The sequence below is a fragment of the Peromyscus eremicus genome, chromosome 2, assembly GCF_949786415.1.
Source record: "Peromyscus eremicus chromosome 2, PerEre_H2_v1, whole genome shotgun sequence".
Taxonomy (NCBI): Eukaryota; Metazoa; Chordata; class Mammalia; order Rodentia; family Cricetidae; genus Peromyscus; species Peromyscus eremicus.
The window spans coordinates 36,613,869-36,632,625 of NC_081417.1; the positions used below are offsets into that span (position 1 = coordinate 36,613,869).

An 18,757-nucleotide genomic window follows, 5' to 3' on the forward strand; every position below is an offset into this window, starting at 1 on the left:
GGTATACATGGTACACAGATAGATATGAAAGCACAAGGCTCATTTACATAAAATGAGTACACTTTCGAAAAGAAACAGAGAATTCCCGGGAGCCTGACCAAAGTTAGCCATAGGAAGAAATCTTTGTCCAGCTCCAAGTAGGACTTTTGTTCTAGAAATTGTTCTTGCAGTTGCTTCTGATCCATTCTCTCTCCTGTTTTCTTAGTTGGTTTCCCAGCACTCCAGCTCTTTGTCAGAACCCCACTGCGCATCTGCTCCACCCGCTCCTGGTTTCCATCATCTCCTTCCTCCTGCACCAGGGAGCTGTGTGTGTCTCCAATTTGTCACTCTGCTCCCTTGGTGCTCCTTCACACTAAGCTCTTCTGGTTTGCTTGAGATTCTCTTTTTACCTTGCTGAGGGCTTTATCATCAGTTGTGTGTGTGTGTGTGTGTGTGTGTGTGTGTGTGTGTGTGTGTGTGTGTGTGTGTTTTATCATCAGTTTTAAAAGGTTCTTCTTTGTAGTTTGTTGCTTCTGGATTCCTTTGCTTTTTCTTACCCACTGCATGCCATGTGTGCTAATTATCTTAGTTACCCTCTCCTAGTTCCTGGTTTTCTTCTGCTGAAAACTGAGCCCTGAGAACTGGGAGAACAGAGAGTTGTAGGCATGAACCTCATGGTGCCTTAATCTAGTAATTTAATGTAGTCTGTTCCCAAGGTAGTAAAATAACTTAGAAAAGGCTTTCTTGAGGTCTTCGGGAAGGGTAAAGACCTCACTGACAGCATTATGTAAACTGATGTAAAAAGGGAATCTACCTGTGTTCGAGTTATCTTCATTTTCTTACCGTATTATCTCCACTTCCGTCCATGCCTAGTTACACCTCTGTTAACAGGCTTAGAGCACTTGTCCAACAGCTCAAAGTAAGAATGGAACTTAACATTTGGAAAGTTTCTATTTTGTTTGAGGTTTGCTTGGGATTTTTAGTGTTAAGGATTGAACCCAGGGCCCCACATGTTCTACCCTGAACTACAGCCACAGCCTGAATATTTGTTAAACAGATTTTCCATCTTTTTTATTTTAACCACCTTCCCCCTACTGTCCCCTCTTCTTCCAGATTCCTGACACCCCAAATCCTTAGCTTTGAGGGAATTCTTCGGGGTGATCTGGGTTGTTCTCATCTTCCTCTGTCTGTAGGCCTCAGCTTTGCTTTGACTGTTAATTCCCTTGTCCTTCACCTCTCACCTTAGCATCTCCAGTCCTGGAGCTGTGGTCTCCCACCCATTCTTCCCATCCCCGTGGGGTAAGGAAACCAGATGCCGCTGTACACTCTACTGTCTTCAACCAAAACCCCACATTGAGTCCCTAAGCATTAAATATAAATATGCAGTTATATTTCCCCTATCCCCCTAAATAGTTCATTATTGAGAGTTTTATTTAAAGTATTTCAAGACCATAAAAATCAATGTCTAAATTAGACAGAAGAACTATATTCTTCAGACATTTATTGCTATCTTCTGTGATTCACTCGTCTAAAATGCAAAGGTTGGTAGAGCCCACCTCAAAGTAGTATAAGGATTAAATGCACAATACTCACAAGCTCCTGAAGTCAGTGCCTGAGACATGGAAAGCTATGGGTTAAAATGAGATGCCACCAAGAGCTGAGTGCTGGAAACAGACCGTGGAAAAAAGAGGGAGTCCTGCCTGTCAGGAGACTGAATGGTAAACAAGTAAGACAGTGTGACACCTATAGAACAAGTGGAATTCAAGATACACAAGTAAAACGGGGAAACCACCATCCTGAGTCTAAATGTGGCTGAGAAATCAAGAGGTGCTTTGCAGAACAAACTAGTTAGTCTTTTTGTTTACTGTTGGTATAGATATAAACCTTAATGTGAATATAAATAAAAGCCCTTGCAATATTTATCATGACTTAAAGGTATCATAATCAGTTTTGAAGTTTAAAGGGTTTTGTTAGCAAATATCAATTATAGACAATAATGGGTTTCATCGTCACATTTTCATTCCTGTATATAATGCATTTTATATTTACCCCTTTATTATCCTGTCCTCTCTCACTCCCTTCCCACCCTGCTGATCCTCTTCTTCCTCTCAGCTAGTCCCCCTTCTACTCCCACATCATTCCGTGTGTGTGTGTGTGTGTGTGTGTGTGTGTGTGTGTGTGTGTGTGTGTGTGTACATGTGTGCACGTGCATTTCTACCAATGAATTTGATTAGGATTACTTACAGGAGCATAGATGAGGGATTATTTAGAGTTTGGGCAACCAAACCAGTGGCTGCACTACCAAAGAAAAGCACACATTAGGTTCTGCATACCCACATTTAGGATTGTTTATGGGTCTTCATCTCATTCAAAGGCCTGTTTATCCTTGTTTCTATATCACACTGTTCTAAACGTTTTTATGGTTTACACACACTCTTGACATAAATAGGTACCTCATCTTTATTTAATTAGATTTTTTAATCTGTTTGAGTGTTTTGCCATCATGCATGTATGTGCACTGCATACATGTTTGGTTCTGCAGAGGTCCAGAGGGGGTGTTAGACCCCCTAGAACAAGAGTTACTGATGGTTGTGAGCCACCGTGTGGGTGCTGGGAACCAAACTTGCATCCTCTGCAAGAGCAACAGTGCTCAGAACTGCTAAGCCATCTCTCCAGCCTCTACACTTACTTCAAAAATAAGTGGAAACAAATACATTTAAAAAATGTTCCTCTTAAATGTTTATATAAATACTATTAGAGTAAATTTTTATTTTTGAAACATATAGCATTGTGCCAAATATTATGTAGAGCACTTAGGTATTTACCTAAAGTATTTAATAATGTATAAAAATACAATAAGTAAATGAAAACTTCAAAAGCCACTTTTGTTTTTTAATTATTAGCATAGGAAATTGAAAAGCTATCTTCTTACTAAAAGTTTTATTTATGTATTTCAAATTTGTTGTAATCATCTTTTTATTTATAAAAGAAGAAGAAAATACGTTATTAAATTTGTACTTCTGAATAAGAAAAGTGATCTAGTAATAGGGGATATCTGTCTGTGGTCAGTTTCCCATGAGCACCGTGGAAAAAATGAGATGATGAGATTGTTAACTCCTTGGTATCATGTTGATGTCTTGTCTAAAGATAATAGAATTATTTACTCCTCAACATTTTCTCCAAACCTCAGAATTCATACTTGTTATTTTATGATTCATAACTTCTGTTTTTGACTAGAGTTATATACACTCCTGGCCACACTGATGACCACATGTCTTTATTCCTGGAAGAGGAAAATGCCATATTTTCTGGGGATTGTATCCTAGGAGAAGGAACAACAATATTTGAAGACCTCTATGATTATATGAACTCCCTACAAGACTTATTAAAAATCAAAGCTGACATTATATATCCAGGTGAGTAATGTTTTTAATCTAGTTATCAGGTAGCAGAGCTGTGGGGGTTTACTTTGGGGTCTTTCATCAATCTGTGCATCAGTTTTGGTGCCAGAACCATACTGGTTTTGCTGCAGTAACTCTCGTATAATTTAAAATCAGAAATTACGATTCCATCAGCATTGCTCAGACTTGCTTTGGCTGTTTGAGGTCTTTTGTCAATAAATTTGATAACTGTTCTTTCTGGTTGTATGAAGGATTTACCAGAATTTTGGTAGGGATTTGCATTGAATCAGTTTATCATTTTGGGTAATAAGGCTGTTTTCACAATATTAATTCTGCCAATCCAGGAGCGTGTATTTATGTCTCCTTCAGGTTATTTCTACAGTGCTTTAACGGTTTCCATTATAGAGAGAGGTCTTCCACATCTTCTATTTGTTTATTTATTTTCAATTAACAAAATTTTTTATTTGTTTTATATACTAAAGATCCTCCTCTTCCCTCCTACAAGAAGATAAGACCTCCCATAGGGAGGTACATTTCGTAGAGGCAGATCCAAGCCCCTCCCCCTGCCTCAAGGCTGTATGAGGTGCCCTATCATAGGTAGTGGGCTCCAAAAGGCCTGCTCATGCACCAGAGATGAATTCTAATCCTACTGCCAGGGAGCCCCTTAAGCAGATCATGCTACACAACTGTCTTTATATGCAGAGGGCCTAGTCCAATCCCATGCAGGCTCCACAGCTGTTTGTGGGGTTTGCTTGTTTTGTTTTTAACCAAGAACAGGGATGAGGCTACTGTAAATAAGATTGTTTTCCTGAGGGTTGGGGATTTAGCTCAGTGGTAGAGCACTTGCCTAGCAAGTGCAAGGCCCTGGGTTTGATCCTCAGCTCCAAAAAAAAAGATTGTTGATTATTTCAGTGGATTCATTTATATGTAAAAATCATTTTTTCTTGAGCTGACCCCTGGTCCTTTGCTGAGAGTGTTTATAGACCAGCTTCCTCGTTCAGGTCTCTGGTGCATTGGGTCATGTTATCTGCAGAGAGGGATGAGCTGGGCTCTTTCTTTGTATTTGCATCTCCTTTTGTACAGTTCCTTTATGCCGCTGGGACTGCGGTACTTGACAGGAACACCAAGAGCTAAAAGACTTACTAAAACTCGTAGGTGTAGACGGGTTAGGCCATCATGGCAGGGAAGGTCTGGTGGGCCAACTCAGTTCATGGCAGTCAGAACACACAGCAAACACTGTTCCCACCTGGGAAGCAGAAAGAGCCAGGAGCCATGTATGGCTTGGAAAGGCCCTCTCCTAGTGACTGACTTCTGCTGCCTAGCCCACCTCTGAGACATCCCACACGGGCCCAAAAGAAAGCAGCACATGCCTTTAATCCCAGCACTCGGGAGGCAGAGGCAGGCGGATCTCTGTGAGTTCGAGGCCAGCTTGGTCTACAGAGTGAGTTGTAGGACAGACTCCAAAGCTACAGAGAAACCCTGTCTCAAAAAAAGAGGGGGGAAACGGCAGCACTAGTTGAGCAGGAACTCCAAAGACAAGCCTATGGGAGTTCACATTCAGATCACACTGCATTTCCTTCACTTTGCTATTGATCCAGCTAAGAATTCAAGCGCTGTACTGAAATAGCATGGAGACAGTGGACACCCTTGTCTCATTCTTGGATCTAGAGGAAATGCTTTGTTTTTCTCCAGTTTGCACATTAGTGCTCCTAGCCTACGTTCTCCAGGGCTGTTATGAAGGGATGCTGAGTTTTGTCAGCTTTTTCAGATGATATGGGCATTTGATTTTTGTCTTTGATATTCTACTTGTGTACTGTGTTGTATTTGATTACTTGTATATTTTGAACCCGCTCTAGAATTAAATCAATTTGATCATGGTAATATGGTATTTTTAAAGTGTTATTGAATACAGTTTGCTAGGGTTTTGTTTTGTTTTAGGATCAGTGTTCATTAAGGACTTTGAATGCCTTTTTTTCCTTTGTTGTTGGATCATTGTCCAACAACATCAGTAGCAAGGTAACCCTGGATTAGTGTCCTGGATCTGGAAGGGTTACTTCCTCTTTTGTCTTGTGGAACAATTTGAGGATTGTTTTAGTTAGGGTTTCAATTGCTGGGAAGAGACACCATGACCACAGCAACTCTTATAAAGAAAAAACATTTAACTGGAGTGGCTGGCTTACAGTGGTTTAGTATGTTATCATCATGGCAGGGAGCATGGCAACGTGCAGGCAGACATGGTGCTGGAGAAGGAGCTGAGAGTCTACATCTTGCAGGCAACAGGAAGTTGACTGAGACAGTGGGTGGTATCCTGAACATAGGAAACCTCAAAGCCGGCCCTCACAGTAACACACTTCCTCCAACAAAGCATGCCCACTCCAACAAAGCCACACCTCCTGATAGAGCCACTCCCTGTGAGATTATAGGGGCCAGTTACATGCAAACTACCACAAGGGTCCCTGATGCTAGTTTTCTTTAAAGGGCCAGTGCTCTGCAGCAGGAATTCTTCTGGTCCTGGCTTTTCTTCCTTGAGGGCCTTCAGTGCTGCTTCGGCCTTATTTCCCACTACACATCTGCTGTGTCTGTCCTCCTGTTTCAATCTTGGTATATCATGTGTGGCAAGAAATTGATCCATCTTTTTGATGTTCCAATTTATTAGACTAAGTTTACAAAATAATGTGCAGTGATCTGAAGGTCAGTAGTCTCCTACAGTATTTCCTTTTTTATGTTCCATTTTGTTTAACTCTTTCCTCCTTTTGGTTAGTTTCACTAAGGGTTTGAGAATATTATTCTTTAAAAAAAAAATCTCGTTTGTTGGTCCTTTATATTCTTTCCATCTCTATTTCATATTCATTACTTTCTTCCCTGAACTGTTATTATTTCTATTTATTTTTACTTTTCTTATTCCAAGACAGAAAGGTGCTTTGGTTATTCTATGTCTCTGTTTTGTTTCGTTTTGTTTGTTTTTTGAGACAGGGTTTCTCTGTGTAGCTTTGGATCCTGTCCTGGATCTCGCTCTGTAGACCAGGCTGGCCTCAAACTCACAGAGATCTGCCTGCCTCTGCCTCCCGAGTGCTGGGATTAAAGGCGTGTGCCACCACCACCTGGCTGTCTCTAGTTTTTTAATGTTTATTTACATTTGTGTGTGTACATATCTGCATGTATGGCACACATGTGGAGGTCAGAGAACAACTTTCAGGAGTTGGTTCTCTCCTTCCACCAAGTGGGTCCTGGAAATCAAATTCTGGTCAGCAGACTTAGCGGCAAGGGCTTTTCCCCACGGACCCTCCTCCGGGGCCCCTCTCTGATGTTTTAATGTGGAGCATTCAGAGCTGTTGTATGACTTCTCTGAAGAGATGCAGATTAATTTAGTTTACACTTGCAATGGAAAGTCTTTAAAGGATAACTTCACTGAGTGTGTAATAAACTTAGTTGACAGGTACTTAGTCTCGGGGCTTGAAATATGTCAGTCTGTGCTTTCCAGGCCTCAGGTTTCTGCTGACATATCTGCTCTTATTCTGATAGATTTTCCTTTGTAGCTTGACATGCCGTGTGCAGCTTCAGTACTCTGGGCATTTTCACTATAGTATGACATGGAAAGGCTGCTTTCTGGTCGAGTTTTGGTGGTGGTGGTGTTTCTTTTTGTTGTTGTTGTTGTTGTTTTATTTATTTGGTTTTTCGAGACAGGGTTTCTCTGTGTAGTTTTGGTATCTGTCCTGGATCTCGCTTTGTAGACCAGGCTGGCCTCGAACTCACAGAGATCCGCCTGGCTCTGCCTCCCGGGTGCTGGGATTAAAGGCGTGCGCCACCGCCACCCAGCTTCTGGTCATGTTTTTTGGGGGATTCTAAATGCCTCCTTAACTTGAATGTCCATTCCTTTCCCTACATGTGGGGATGTTCTGCTGTAACGTCACTGCATACATTCTCTGTCTTTTGTCAGTGACTTAGTTTCTTTTCAAATACACATCCATAGGCTTGGTCTGGAGTGTTGTGGCCATGGTTGCTTATTGATAGTCGAATGTAACAGTGTCTTAACGTCTTCAATCCTTGATGCTCTTTCCTCTTGCTGGCACGGGGCCTTCCTTCACATAAGAGCTTCCCTTCTTGTGTCCAGCAGCCACTACCAGCCCCAGCGCTTATGGCCTGTGAAGCTAAGTAGGTTCTCACCGGCGCCAGAGGTCCACTAGGTTTTGCACCCAGAGACGGCAGATTTCTAAGCCGGGGTGTGCACACATGTCAGAGTTCCTCGGCCGACATGAAAATCCGAGGGAACTCGGCAGTCTGCCCGCTAGCATCGGCGCCTCCAGACACTGCCAGGCGCTGAAGCCCCTTGCAGAGGGAAGGCTTCCGGGAATCCACTGCCGAAACAGAGCAGGCCTGCAAGGGAACGGGAAATGTCTCCATCACTGTTGCTCCTGTTAACTGACTTCTCCCATAAACCACACTGTAGCTGTGCAACTTTGGTAAGACTTGCCCTCTGTACTTTAACTCACAGTGTTGACATGTCAGGTTTCCATAGCAACTGTAAAATGGTACATCTCCAATCTCCAGAAGAAGAAACCTGTTCTAGGTCAGATATCACTGCACTGCTTACAATATGAATGCTTCCTCCATCATAGAAGCTAAAAAGAATCTAGCAAGAACCCCAGAAGGAAAAGGGGGATTGGTTTGTTTTCTGACTTGCTCCTAACAAACAGCCAGGGGAGGATCTGTCCGTGCACTTGCAGTCTCTCCTGAGTTCTCGGCGCTTAGGAAATAGTGTACCGTATAGCTGGGCGTGCACATCCTCATGACATGAGGGGAGTACGCTCTATGGCTGCAGGAAAGCCAAAGGAGCAGCTGCCCAAGGCACCCCAAGCTGGGCCAAAGAGAGGCCGCCTGCAGGGGTTCTCAGTGGAGCCAGTGAACCTCACATCTTATTAGCAGGGACGTGTTTTTATGGAAATTATGCTCTGTCGCCATAGTTACCTTACAGTAAAGACTGCTTCCCTGCAGGTATCATGCAGGGGCCTTTATAGCTATGTGCTTACAAAGCCCTGTGAAGTAGGTGCTGGTATCACAACACCCCTGAAGAAACAGGCTAAGAAGGAAACAGCTGGTTATAAACCAAAGTCCAGTGCTCTTTATGTGATACTAGGTTAGCCTGTGCCTGGATGTTTTGTTCTTGAAGATTTAAAATATCCCTTTTGTGGACTTCTGTACCGTACTGCAGTGTTTAAAGGGCAGGCGAATTTCAGTGTAACTGCATCTGGGTGGTCACAAGTTCTGGATGGCTACATTTGCTGTAAGATTTTAGTTCTCTTGTGGGCTGCCTTTGTAGTCTCCCTTTTCAGTCTTGTTAGTAGGCTTGCTACAAGGGTTAAGACAGTACCCATAGTGGTTAAAAACTGCTGAGTAGGAATCTCAACTCCACCCCTTCTTCCCTGTATAGCTGTAGGCAGGTTATGTACCTTCCCTGTGGATAGTAATAATACCTACCGCATGGGGTCCCTTGTAAGTGCCCAGTACTTCAAGTATGTGGAATAATACTGAGCACCCAGTGAACACTGCATATTATCTACCATTATTGTGGTCACTCTTTTAGTGCATATATTATTGCTAAAATAGATCTTATATTTTAAGGTACATAATATTATATAGTTTTACTTGATATAATTCTCTAAAGGTTTTTGGTATTATGCACAATTTTTTTTATTGCCATCAAAGCTTTATTTTTCCCCAAGCTATCTATAATGTCGTGCTTTTTTATTAACATTTATTAATTATACATAATAATCAGTTTCATTATGACCTTTTCATAGGTTTATATAATGTATTCGAGGGGCTGAAGAGAGGGCTCAGTGGCAAAGAGTGCTTGCTGCTCTTTCAGATGGTAGTTCAGTTCCCATGTTGGGTGGCTCACAAGGGCTTGAAACACCAGCTCCAGGGGAGCCGGTGACCCCACCAGCATCCATACACTTATTCACATCCCCCCACAGACATACACATACCCACAAATAATAGAATACATCTTTAAAAATGCTCTTTGACTATATTTCCCTCCAATACATTTCTCGTCCCCCTCCCATTATTCCCACTGACCCCTTTCTCTTCCCAAACCCACCCCCTCTGTTTTCATTTTCTTGGTGATCAATGAGTTTAACTGGGGTTGCTTACGGGAGCTCGGGTGACGGATTCTGCAGGAGGGCACTGGAGGGTTACCAGCGGCTACACTACTGAATAGGAACGTGTCTCTTCCTCTCCAGCAACTGTTAGGAGAGGTGGGAGAGTCCGTCTCCTGAGACCTCCTCCCATCACGGAATGTTGACAGGCCCACTTCGGAAGGTCCTGTGTACTCAGTCTTTAAATCTTATGCTTGGTGTAGCTTTCCAAGCAATGGCTATTTATGTACTCATATGCTTTTCAGTACAGCATATGAATTATTCTTAAATAGAGTGAATTAGCTTTGTACTTAGTGTTTTTTATTTGGTTGTAGTAATTTGTATAATTCTTTTAATGCAGGTCATGGCCCAGTAATCCATAATGCTGAAGCTAAAATTCTGGAATATATTTCTCACAGAAATAGCCGAGAAGCACAAATTCTTAGATTAATCCGTGACAACTTTGAAAAATCATTTACACTGACTGAACTTAGGAAAATGATTTACCAGGTGACTTTCTTTCATCTTATCTGTACATGGCTACTGTTCACTAGGGTATTATTCAGTAAGCTATATGGTAAACCTAATATATCCCAGGTGAACACAAGTCCTTTGGTTATGTAAGTAATGCTAATTGTCTTGACTTGAGACCAGTAGTAATGTCCATAGAGAACAAAAATGACCATCCTGAGCCATCATTAAACCGTACTTACTTGACTCAGCAGGAGAAACTGCTCTGGGTACTTTAGTAATGACAGATACTATTCCAGCCATCTTGGTTATCTGGTGTCCAGGCCTTCAGTAAATGACACAGAGTGATCTTCTAAGCAAAAAAACAAAAACAAAACAAAAAAAAAAAAACCAAACTTAGGATAATAGCCATGAGAAGTTGTAGCGTAACAATGGAAAAATGTGCATCAAAAAACATGACCAGAATACTTTCTATAGGGAAGAACACCACACCTCAGTATGTGGCCTCTGGGTACATCCCTGGAGCACTGTGTGGTAATCAGTTAATGTTACTCAGTGTTTTAACAAGTTTAATATCTGCTATGCAGGTAGAGTAGCTTAGTGACTCAGTGTACAGGATTTGGCAGATTGCCTAAGTTTTAAAAGTCCGTTATGGTTCACACAGTGGTATACACATGTAGTCTCAGTACTCAGGAAGCAGAGACAGGGGGATTGCAAGTTTGAGGCTAGCCTGGGGTATATAGTGTTGAGTTTATAAAGGTAACCTGGAGATAGTAGCAATTAGTGAAGGGCCTTAAACATACCATAGGCGCCGGGCGGTGGTGGCGCACGCCTTTAATCCCAGCACTCGGGAGGCAGAGGCAGGCAGATCTCTGTGAGTTCTAGGCCAGCCTGGGCTACCAAGTGAGTCCCAGGAAAGGCGCAAAGCTACACAGAGAAATACTGTCTCGAAAAATCAAAAAAAAAAAAAAAAAAACATACCATAGGCATATGTCAAACTGTTAAATCATATTCGGTGTGCCTCATTTCAAAAGAGAATGATGAACAGATGAAATACCTTTGACTGGGGATGTAGTTCAAGAGTAGAGTGTTAGCCTAGCATATTCAAGCCCTGGGTTAGGATTCCCAGCACTATCAGGAAAAAGTCATTGGAAAAATTCATACAAGTATTTTCTTGTGGGACTGAGAGATAGGTCAGGCACTAGAGTCTTACTGTGCAAGTACGGAGACTGAATTCAGTCCCCAACAGCTAGTGTCCCTGTAATCCTGGTGCTAGGGAGGCAGAGACAGGAGGATGCCTGGAGCTTGTTGCTCAGCCCGTCTAGCTGAATCAACTCCAGGTTCAGTGAGAGACAGACCCCTTTTTGAGAAAATAAGGCGGAGAGCAATCAAAGAAAGCACCCAGTGTCAACATTAGCTTCAGTATATACACATGTGCAACGCAATGCACTCATGCACACACAGTGTCAACATTAGCTTCAGTATGAACACGTGTGCACGTGCACTCACGCACACACCCAGTGTCAACATTAGCTTCAGTGTGTACATGTGTGCACGCACACTCACGCACACACCCAGTGTCAACGTTAGCTTCAGTGTGTACATGTGTGCACGCGCACTCATGCACACACCCAGTGGGAAAGGGGCATTGAAACTGTGTGAAAGAGCTCATTACCTCTAATCCAGTGTGTAGCCACTCCAAACTATATATTAGTACATTGAGGTTCTTCCCCCCCCCCCAATCTAAGTACATTCAGCAAAACTCTCAGACCGTGTCACAGATGAATCATCAAGTAATTGCTCATGCCTGAATAAACATTGATTCTTCATTCAGGAATATATTTTGTGTATACACAGAAGCATACTCACCATGCAAGTGTGTGAAGCACCTAATGCATTTAAAATGGCATGAGATAGCCTAAAGTGATTTAGTTATGCAGCATGTATTATATATTTGATTTGCCACACGCTAGAGTAGGTGCAGAAGTACATACATAACTATGGACCCTTGCCTTCAAGGATCTAAGGATCACTGAAGACAGACCTATTTCAACAGGTATGGCTCTGTCATAACAGTTGCCTCCACTGAGCACACTAAACACATTAGACACTGCACTATGTTTTATATAAGTTGAGCATCCTTAATCCAAAATACTCTAATACTTCAAAGGCTTCATATGTTGGAGCATTTTGAATACTCAAGTCTTACATTTTTTCACACAAAACTTGAGGTTCTATACACCACATATTAAGACACAAAAATTGAAATCAGTTTTACCTAGTGAAGATGCGGAGTAATGAGTTTTGTCTAAAGAAGGAGTAAGCATTTTCTAGGCCAGAGTAGATGAGAAAAGAAGTCATTCTAGATAATGAGGGCAGGTTCAGACACTGGGGATAATGATAAACTGATGTGTTGGGAAACCCACCAAGAAGACCTGTCACAGGAGCACAGACTGCGGCTGTGGGTAGACAGGAAGAGAGCCCCAGAAAATGAGGTGGGAAGAGTAGATGTGATCAGATCACAAGAAGACTCCACTGCCAGCTGGAAGTATCAGAGGTTACCCAGTGACATCTGGGAATGATCGCTTTCAAGATCGTAGGTGGGTAATGTACACTATGAGATCTAGAAAATCACACTGGTGAAGAGTCAGTATATGGTTCTGGTGCTTAAAGAGAATTGGACTTGAAAATTCAGATTTGGTAGTCACCAGTACTTAGTATTTCTGTGTGTGTTAACTGAGTGAAATGAAAAGGGAAACTAGGATGGCGTCCCACACCTATAATCCTAGAACTCAGGAGGCTTCATGAGTTTGAGGCCAGCCTTGCAGACAGTGAGTGGCCAGGTTGAACTCTTTCAACAGCCCTTTGTAAACATCAATGTTTAAGGTAAGTCTAGGGGAGAATATGCAAGAAGACTGTGAATGCTAAGTGAAGTGGGATAAATGCAGAAAAAGCAGTCTTCAAAAAAGAGAAACAAGCCAGTTAACTTCATGTACAGTGAGGGGGACAGACAAATCCAGTGAATTCTGACTGAGATAATTTGATAATCTAGGCAAAATATTTCCAGGGAGCTGAGAAACAGAGCATTCTGGTTTCGTTCCATTGCTGTGAAAAATCACTCTGACCAAAAGCCACTTTGGAGAGGATTTATTGATGTATACCTGCAGGTCACAGTTCATCATCCAGGCAAGTTAGGGCAAGAACTTAAGGTGGGAACCATGGAGGAACTGCTTTAGCTAATTTCTTATTTCATATAACCAGGCCCCACCCGACTAGGGATGGTACTGCCCACAGTAGGCTGGACCCTTCTAGGTCAGCTGATAATCAAGCCCCCCACAGACATGCCTATGGACGGTCTGATCTAGGCAGGTCCTCAACGAGGCTCTCCTTTCAGATGTCTGTGGGCTGTGTCAGGATAACAGTTAAAGCTAAGCCGGGCGGTGGTGGCGCACGCCTTTAATCCCAGCACTCGGGAGGCAGAGCCAGGCGGATCTCTGTGAGTTCGAGGCCAGCCTGGTCTCCAAAGCGAGTTCCAGGAAAGGCGCAAAGCTACACAGAGAAACCCTGTCTCGAAAAACAAAAACAAAAACAAAAACAAAAAAACAACAACAAAAAAAAAACAGTTAAAGCTAACTAGGACAGAGATAGTGAATTTAGTCAAAAAAATTGACTTCATAAATATAATCCTTATTTAAAGAATAAAATAAAATGTCTCTTTATTCAGAATGCATGTCAATATTACATCATTATTTTAACAAGAGTAAAGGAAAACTGTGAGTCATAAGGTACAAAGATATTATCATAATACCTAAGAAAGCATAAAGCAGATTCAAAACTACTTGAAAACTAAGAATAATTTTTATATTTATTCATTCCTTCATTTATAAATATTAGTGAGTTTCTACTGTGTGTCAGTATGCTAAACACTAGGAGTTCAGGAGTGAACAAAATAAGACGCGGCTATTGTTTTATGGCATGTGTTCCAGTTTATCTGTAGAAATAGAAAAGAATAGTATTCTAAAGCAAGACCATTTGCAAGGTAAAAATGGTTTGGGTTGGTGTTATATTTTCTTATTTGATTTTGGTTTGTTTGTTTTTTTGAGGCAGGATCTCATAAATGGCGGGCTGGCTTCAAACTCACAATGTAGCCAAGTATGACCTTGAACATCTGACTGTCCTGCCTCCCCCTCAGAGTGCTGAGAATACATGTGTGCCACTCCCCCAGTCTATGTGATTTGGGAATGGGGCCTGGGTTTGTGGGCGGCAGGAAAGCCGTCAGCCGAGCCTCATCCTGACCTGTTCACACTAAAGTGTACTCAGGTTAAACTCTCCTTTTTCTGGTGTGTATGTGTGTGTGTTGTTTTAAAGATTCCAGACAACTGTGTTCTTCAGAAATGAGACTCCCTTTCATCCCTGTTTTCCTTTCAGAATGTTCCAGAGAATTTACATAAGATGGCAGAGCATAATCTCCTGCTTCATTTGAAAAAACTAGAGAAAGAAGGAAAAATATGTATGTATTTCTGAATTTTAATGCCTTTACTACTAGCATTTAAACATATTTGCAGGTGCATGGGTTTCTTTTGAGTTAGAACAGCTATCTGAGTTCTCCCTTAAATATCACATTCATTAGAGAGAGATAAACACAAGGAGTAGGGCTCGAATCCTGCCATAGACACTCAAAGTTGTGCATCAGGAGGATGGCCTCTTCTAGACACCAAGATCAGGAAGTGTGGTACAGTTCTCACGTGGTAGTGAAAATAGTGACGTCAGAGATAGTAAAGTGTTCTATAATTATTTCCTTATGGTAGATTAATAATTGTAAAAGCCTTAGTCATATGTTTACATACAAGAAGAAACTCACATTATAGTCATCAACAAAATTCATTTAAGGAATGTGCACTTTTTCTAATTATAAAATAATTTAAAATCCAGTGGATATACTTAGCTTTTGTTTTTACTTTCTGGTTTTCTTTCTACAGTCTACACCACAGATCCTGACAAGAAATGGAGAGCTGTACTTTAGTTTCCAATGAATGAAGCTCTAGTTTGTTTTGCTTTTAGAGCGTCGTATGTTCTTTTTGCTATCGATTATTTATAGAGAATATTGAATGTGGGACTTTGAGAATAACCCTGGATACTTTTCTAAAATATGTAAATTACAATGTACATATGTAGGACAAGTTATTGATCTAACCTGGGCCTTGGAACATTTTACCAAAAGTTCAGAATCTAACACTTTGTCAATTTCCTATGGATTAAGTAAAATGGTTACTTAAGAATAACAAAACTTGCACAATTCAAACCATTTACTCCTTTAGAGTTTGGTTCTGTATTAGCATTTGCGGTAATAACTGTTTTCTTTAGCTACTTCAGTCAGCAGCACAGATGTCTTTTCTGCATACTCCTTTTCTTCAACCCTGTCTATACCTTTTACATAGCAAGTTTATTTCCTCTTTCTATCAATTATATCATTTAAGTATTGAGTCTATAGCTCTATGTTATATTTGTTTTCTTATAATGGTATCCCATAAATGATTCATGTTTATCATTGATGCTCCCCAACATGATGATAATGGAATGAACCTCTAAAACTGTAAGCAAGCCACCCCAATGAAATGTTTTCTTTCTAAGAAAAATATTAAATATACCAACTTCAAATTCTATGTGATTCATAATAATTATTTTTAAAGATTAATTTTTATTTTATGTGTATGAGTATTTTGCCTGCATGGGTGTCTGTGTGTTACATGCGAGCAATGTGCACGGAGACCAGAAGAGGGCATTGGAGCCCCTGGAACTGGAGTTCCAGATGTGGTTAGTCACCATGTGAGTGCTGGGAATCAAACCTTGTTTCTCTGCAAGAATAGCCAGTGCTCTGACCTGCTGAGCCATCTCTCCAGCTCCTAAATAATTATTTTTGTAATCCATTAATACAACCAATATGCTTTTAAAGTTTAGATTTTAGTACAGAGATAGTCATCAGTTTATATATGAATTATATACAAAAAGTATTTTCTTTTAATTAGAAGAATGTAAGGTAGGCCTTTTAAAAATATAAATAACATTCTTAAGTAATGGCTAGATTAGTGGTGCTGTGTAGTAATTTCCTTCAAATTGAAACATTTAATTCTGGAAGGAGGTTCCTAAGACTCAGGAAGTAAATTAAATTTGCAGGGCTCAGGAAGTAAATAACTCATAAGTCTCAGAAAGTTCCTGAAACTTTAATTCACCAAGTCCTTCCCCAAGGTTACCTAAGGAGTAATGATTGCTAGGGAGAAGAAACTTTCTCACCTCTTGAGCTCCCTACAATGATTCAGGGGAGCGCCAGGAACGAAGCCTTCATGAGTCAACACACCTGCTGGAGTAGGCTTTTCAATAAAGCAACTGCCTTTGAATCACCCACGAGCCTCGCAGTAAGCCTGCTCCTGCTTACTGTAAATGACCCCATTAAACTCTGCTCGCTAAGCAAGGACTCCTAAGAGCACTGCTTTTGTCTGTCATTCATATCTACTCTGGATGTGTAGACTTCACATCTCCATAGAAAATCTTGTACAGTACAGTGTAGTTCAGCATTGCTGAATTGACCCAGATAGGGTCCAAGTTGTAATACTAAAATAAGCTCAGAATTCTAAGTGTATGTTTTCCTTACTCTCCCTTTAAGGTAAGATTTCAATTTATAAAAAGTGTTCTTTAGCGTTTTTACCTTCTGCCCCTTTTCTCAGGCCCTAGCATTTTTATGTTACCTTAACACATTTGTTCTTGTTCATGAAATTAAGTGTTCCACACCACAAAATAACTATAAACTGAACAATTAAAAGCCAAAGCCAATGACCCAATTCACAAATGGACAGTTTCTCCAAAGAAGATACCTAAGTGAAAAGATGGTTAGTATTACTAATCGGTACAGATCAAAACCATAGGATCCTGCTTCCTGCCCATTTGGATAGCTGTTGTTTTCCAAAAATAAGAAGAGAACAGCTCCTGAAGTGTGAGGAAAGTGGAGCCTTTATGTACAGGTGACAGGGGGTAAAGTAGTGTGGCCTCTGAAAAAGAAAATGGAATTACAGTATCATTGAGCATTCTACTTCTGAGAATCATTCCAAAAAGCTGACTTAAACAGGTATCTGTGGAGCTGACAGAAAAACATCTTAAAAACAGAAGAAAATCTGACATATGCTGCATCATGCATGAATTCCAAAGGCATAACGCTAAGTGAAACAAGACACTAAGCGACAGATATTGTGATTCTCCTTGCATGGAAAACACACAGCAGCTAAGTTCACAGGGACAGAAGGTAGAATGGTGAATGCAGTGATCTGGAAGAAAAGGAATGGAGAATTACTCATTTCAGTAAGGGACAACATAAAAAGTTCTGGGCATGAATGGTGAGACTGAGTGGTATCCCTAAAATGATTAGTAATAATCATAAGTGTCCCCCATAATACCACCACCAAAAAATAAAAAATGTGAATGCATATCAATACAATTTAGGCTAAGAGACCATAATTTTATTGGTATGTGAATAATTATCTTACCGGTTACCTTGCTTTTTTCCCAGAGGATTGAATACAAACACCATTCAATTGGTCAGATCAGAAAGGAAAAAAATCGCTCTCGGTTTGCCTCCACCCTCATGTCCCACTCTTCCCTAGTCTATCTCCAGAATTCATCACTTACTATCAGTGCTGCTTAGTCCTAGCCATCATCCTTTCTTCCTGCATCAGTAAATGCCTGTTCACTTTTAGCTCCTCCTTCCATTCTTGAAAGAGGTTGGGGAAGAAGATGAAAAGAGCATTCTGAGTTGAGGAAATCTCATTTAAAAACCCATACAATTGTTACATTGCCCTGGCACACTTCACATACTGCACATTGCAAGTAGATCTTCTCAAAGTCGGGGAAGGATGGGAAGCTGCTAAACTCTCAGTCATTTGGAGAGCCTAGCAGCAGAGCTCTAACAAAAGCAGTGACATACGAAATGCTCTGCTCGGGACTGTGCCAGCTACCGAGGAGACAGGTGAACAGAACAGCATCTGGACTCTCAGAGTGAGCTCATCGTCTTGTTGTCAAGACAATGTAAGTAGCATTAGGTTTGTTTGGAGCAAAGGAAGAATACCTAACCTGTTGGGTTGTAGAAAGCTGCTAATGGGAGCCTGAGCTCAGGCTATACAAAGGAAGTGGTAACCACGTGACCACGTGAAAATGCAGTACTTGTTTAGATGAGAAAAGTTGTTCCAGTTGGAATAAAAACTGTGTGTGCATCCTGTGTTTGAACTAATTTATATAACCAGAATGTATGGTATTTGTGATGGAGGTCACAGCTAATCAGAATCTCATGAGAACATTGAAATCAAGGAACCAGTGTACTAGAGTCACAGAAAATGGGGCCTGGCTGTAATCCCAGTGGTACTCAGGAGGCTGGAGGGGGGGGTTAGTTTAAGGTCAGCCTGGGGCATACAGTGAATTCCCTGTCTCAAATATAAGTGGATACACACACACACACACACACACACACACACACACCCCTACAATAAAGTCTGATGTATGAAAGACGGTAAGAGGTTCACAACAATGACTAGTAATGCAGCGGAGCTGTACCAGTGTAGTATAATAAAGATATGTGCACAGCCAAGCATGGTGACACATGCCTTTGATCCCAGCACTTGGGGGGCAAAGGCACATGGAGGGTTTTTTTTTTTTCCTTTTTTTTAAAATTTTATAATTTAATTTTACATATCAGCCACGGATTCCCTTGTCTCCCCCCTCCCGCCG

At 41.1% G+C, this 18,757-nt stretch overlaps 1 protein-coding gene across 1 annotated transcript in view; it reads left to right on the plus strand.

Moving 5' to 3' along the window:
• Positions 1 to 15,649, plus strand: part of Lactb2 (lactamase beta 2) — a 34,542-nt gene extending 18,893 nt beyond the window's left edge. The window contains exons 4-7 of the mRNA XM_059253998.1: positions 3,217 to 3,395; positions 9,879 to 10,027; positions 14,417 to 14,498; positions 14,968 to 15,649. Coding sequence (XP_059109981.1) covers positions 3,217 to 3,395; positions 9,879 to 10,027; positions 14,417 to 14,498; positions 14,968 to 15,011 — 454 coding nt within the window. The 3' untranslated portion in view covers positions 15,012 to 15,649. The remainder of the gene's footprint in view (positions 1 to 3,216; positions 3,396 to 9,878; positions 10,028 to 14,416; positions 14,499 to 14,967) is intronic.
• The last annotated feature ends 3,108 nt before the right edge of the window (positions 15,650 to 18,757 follow it).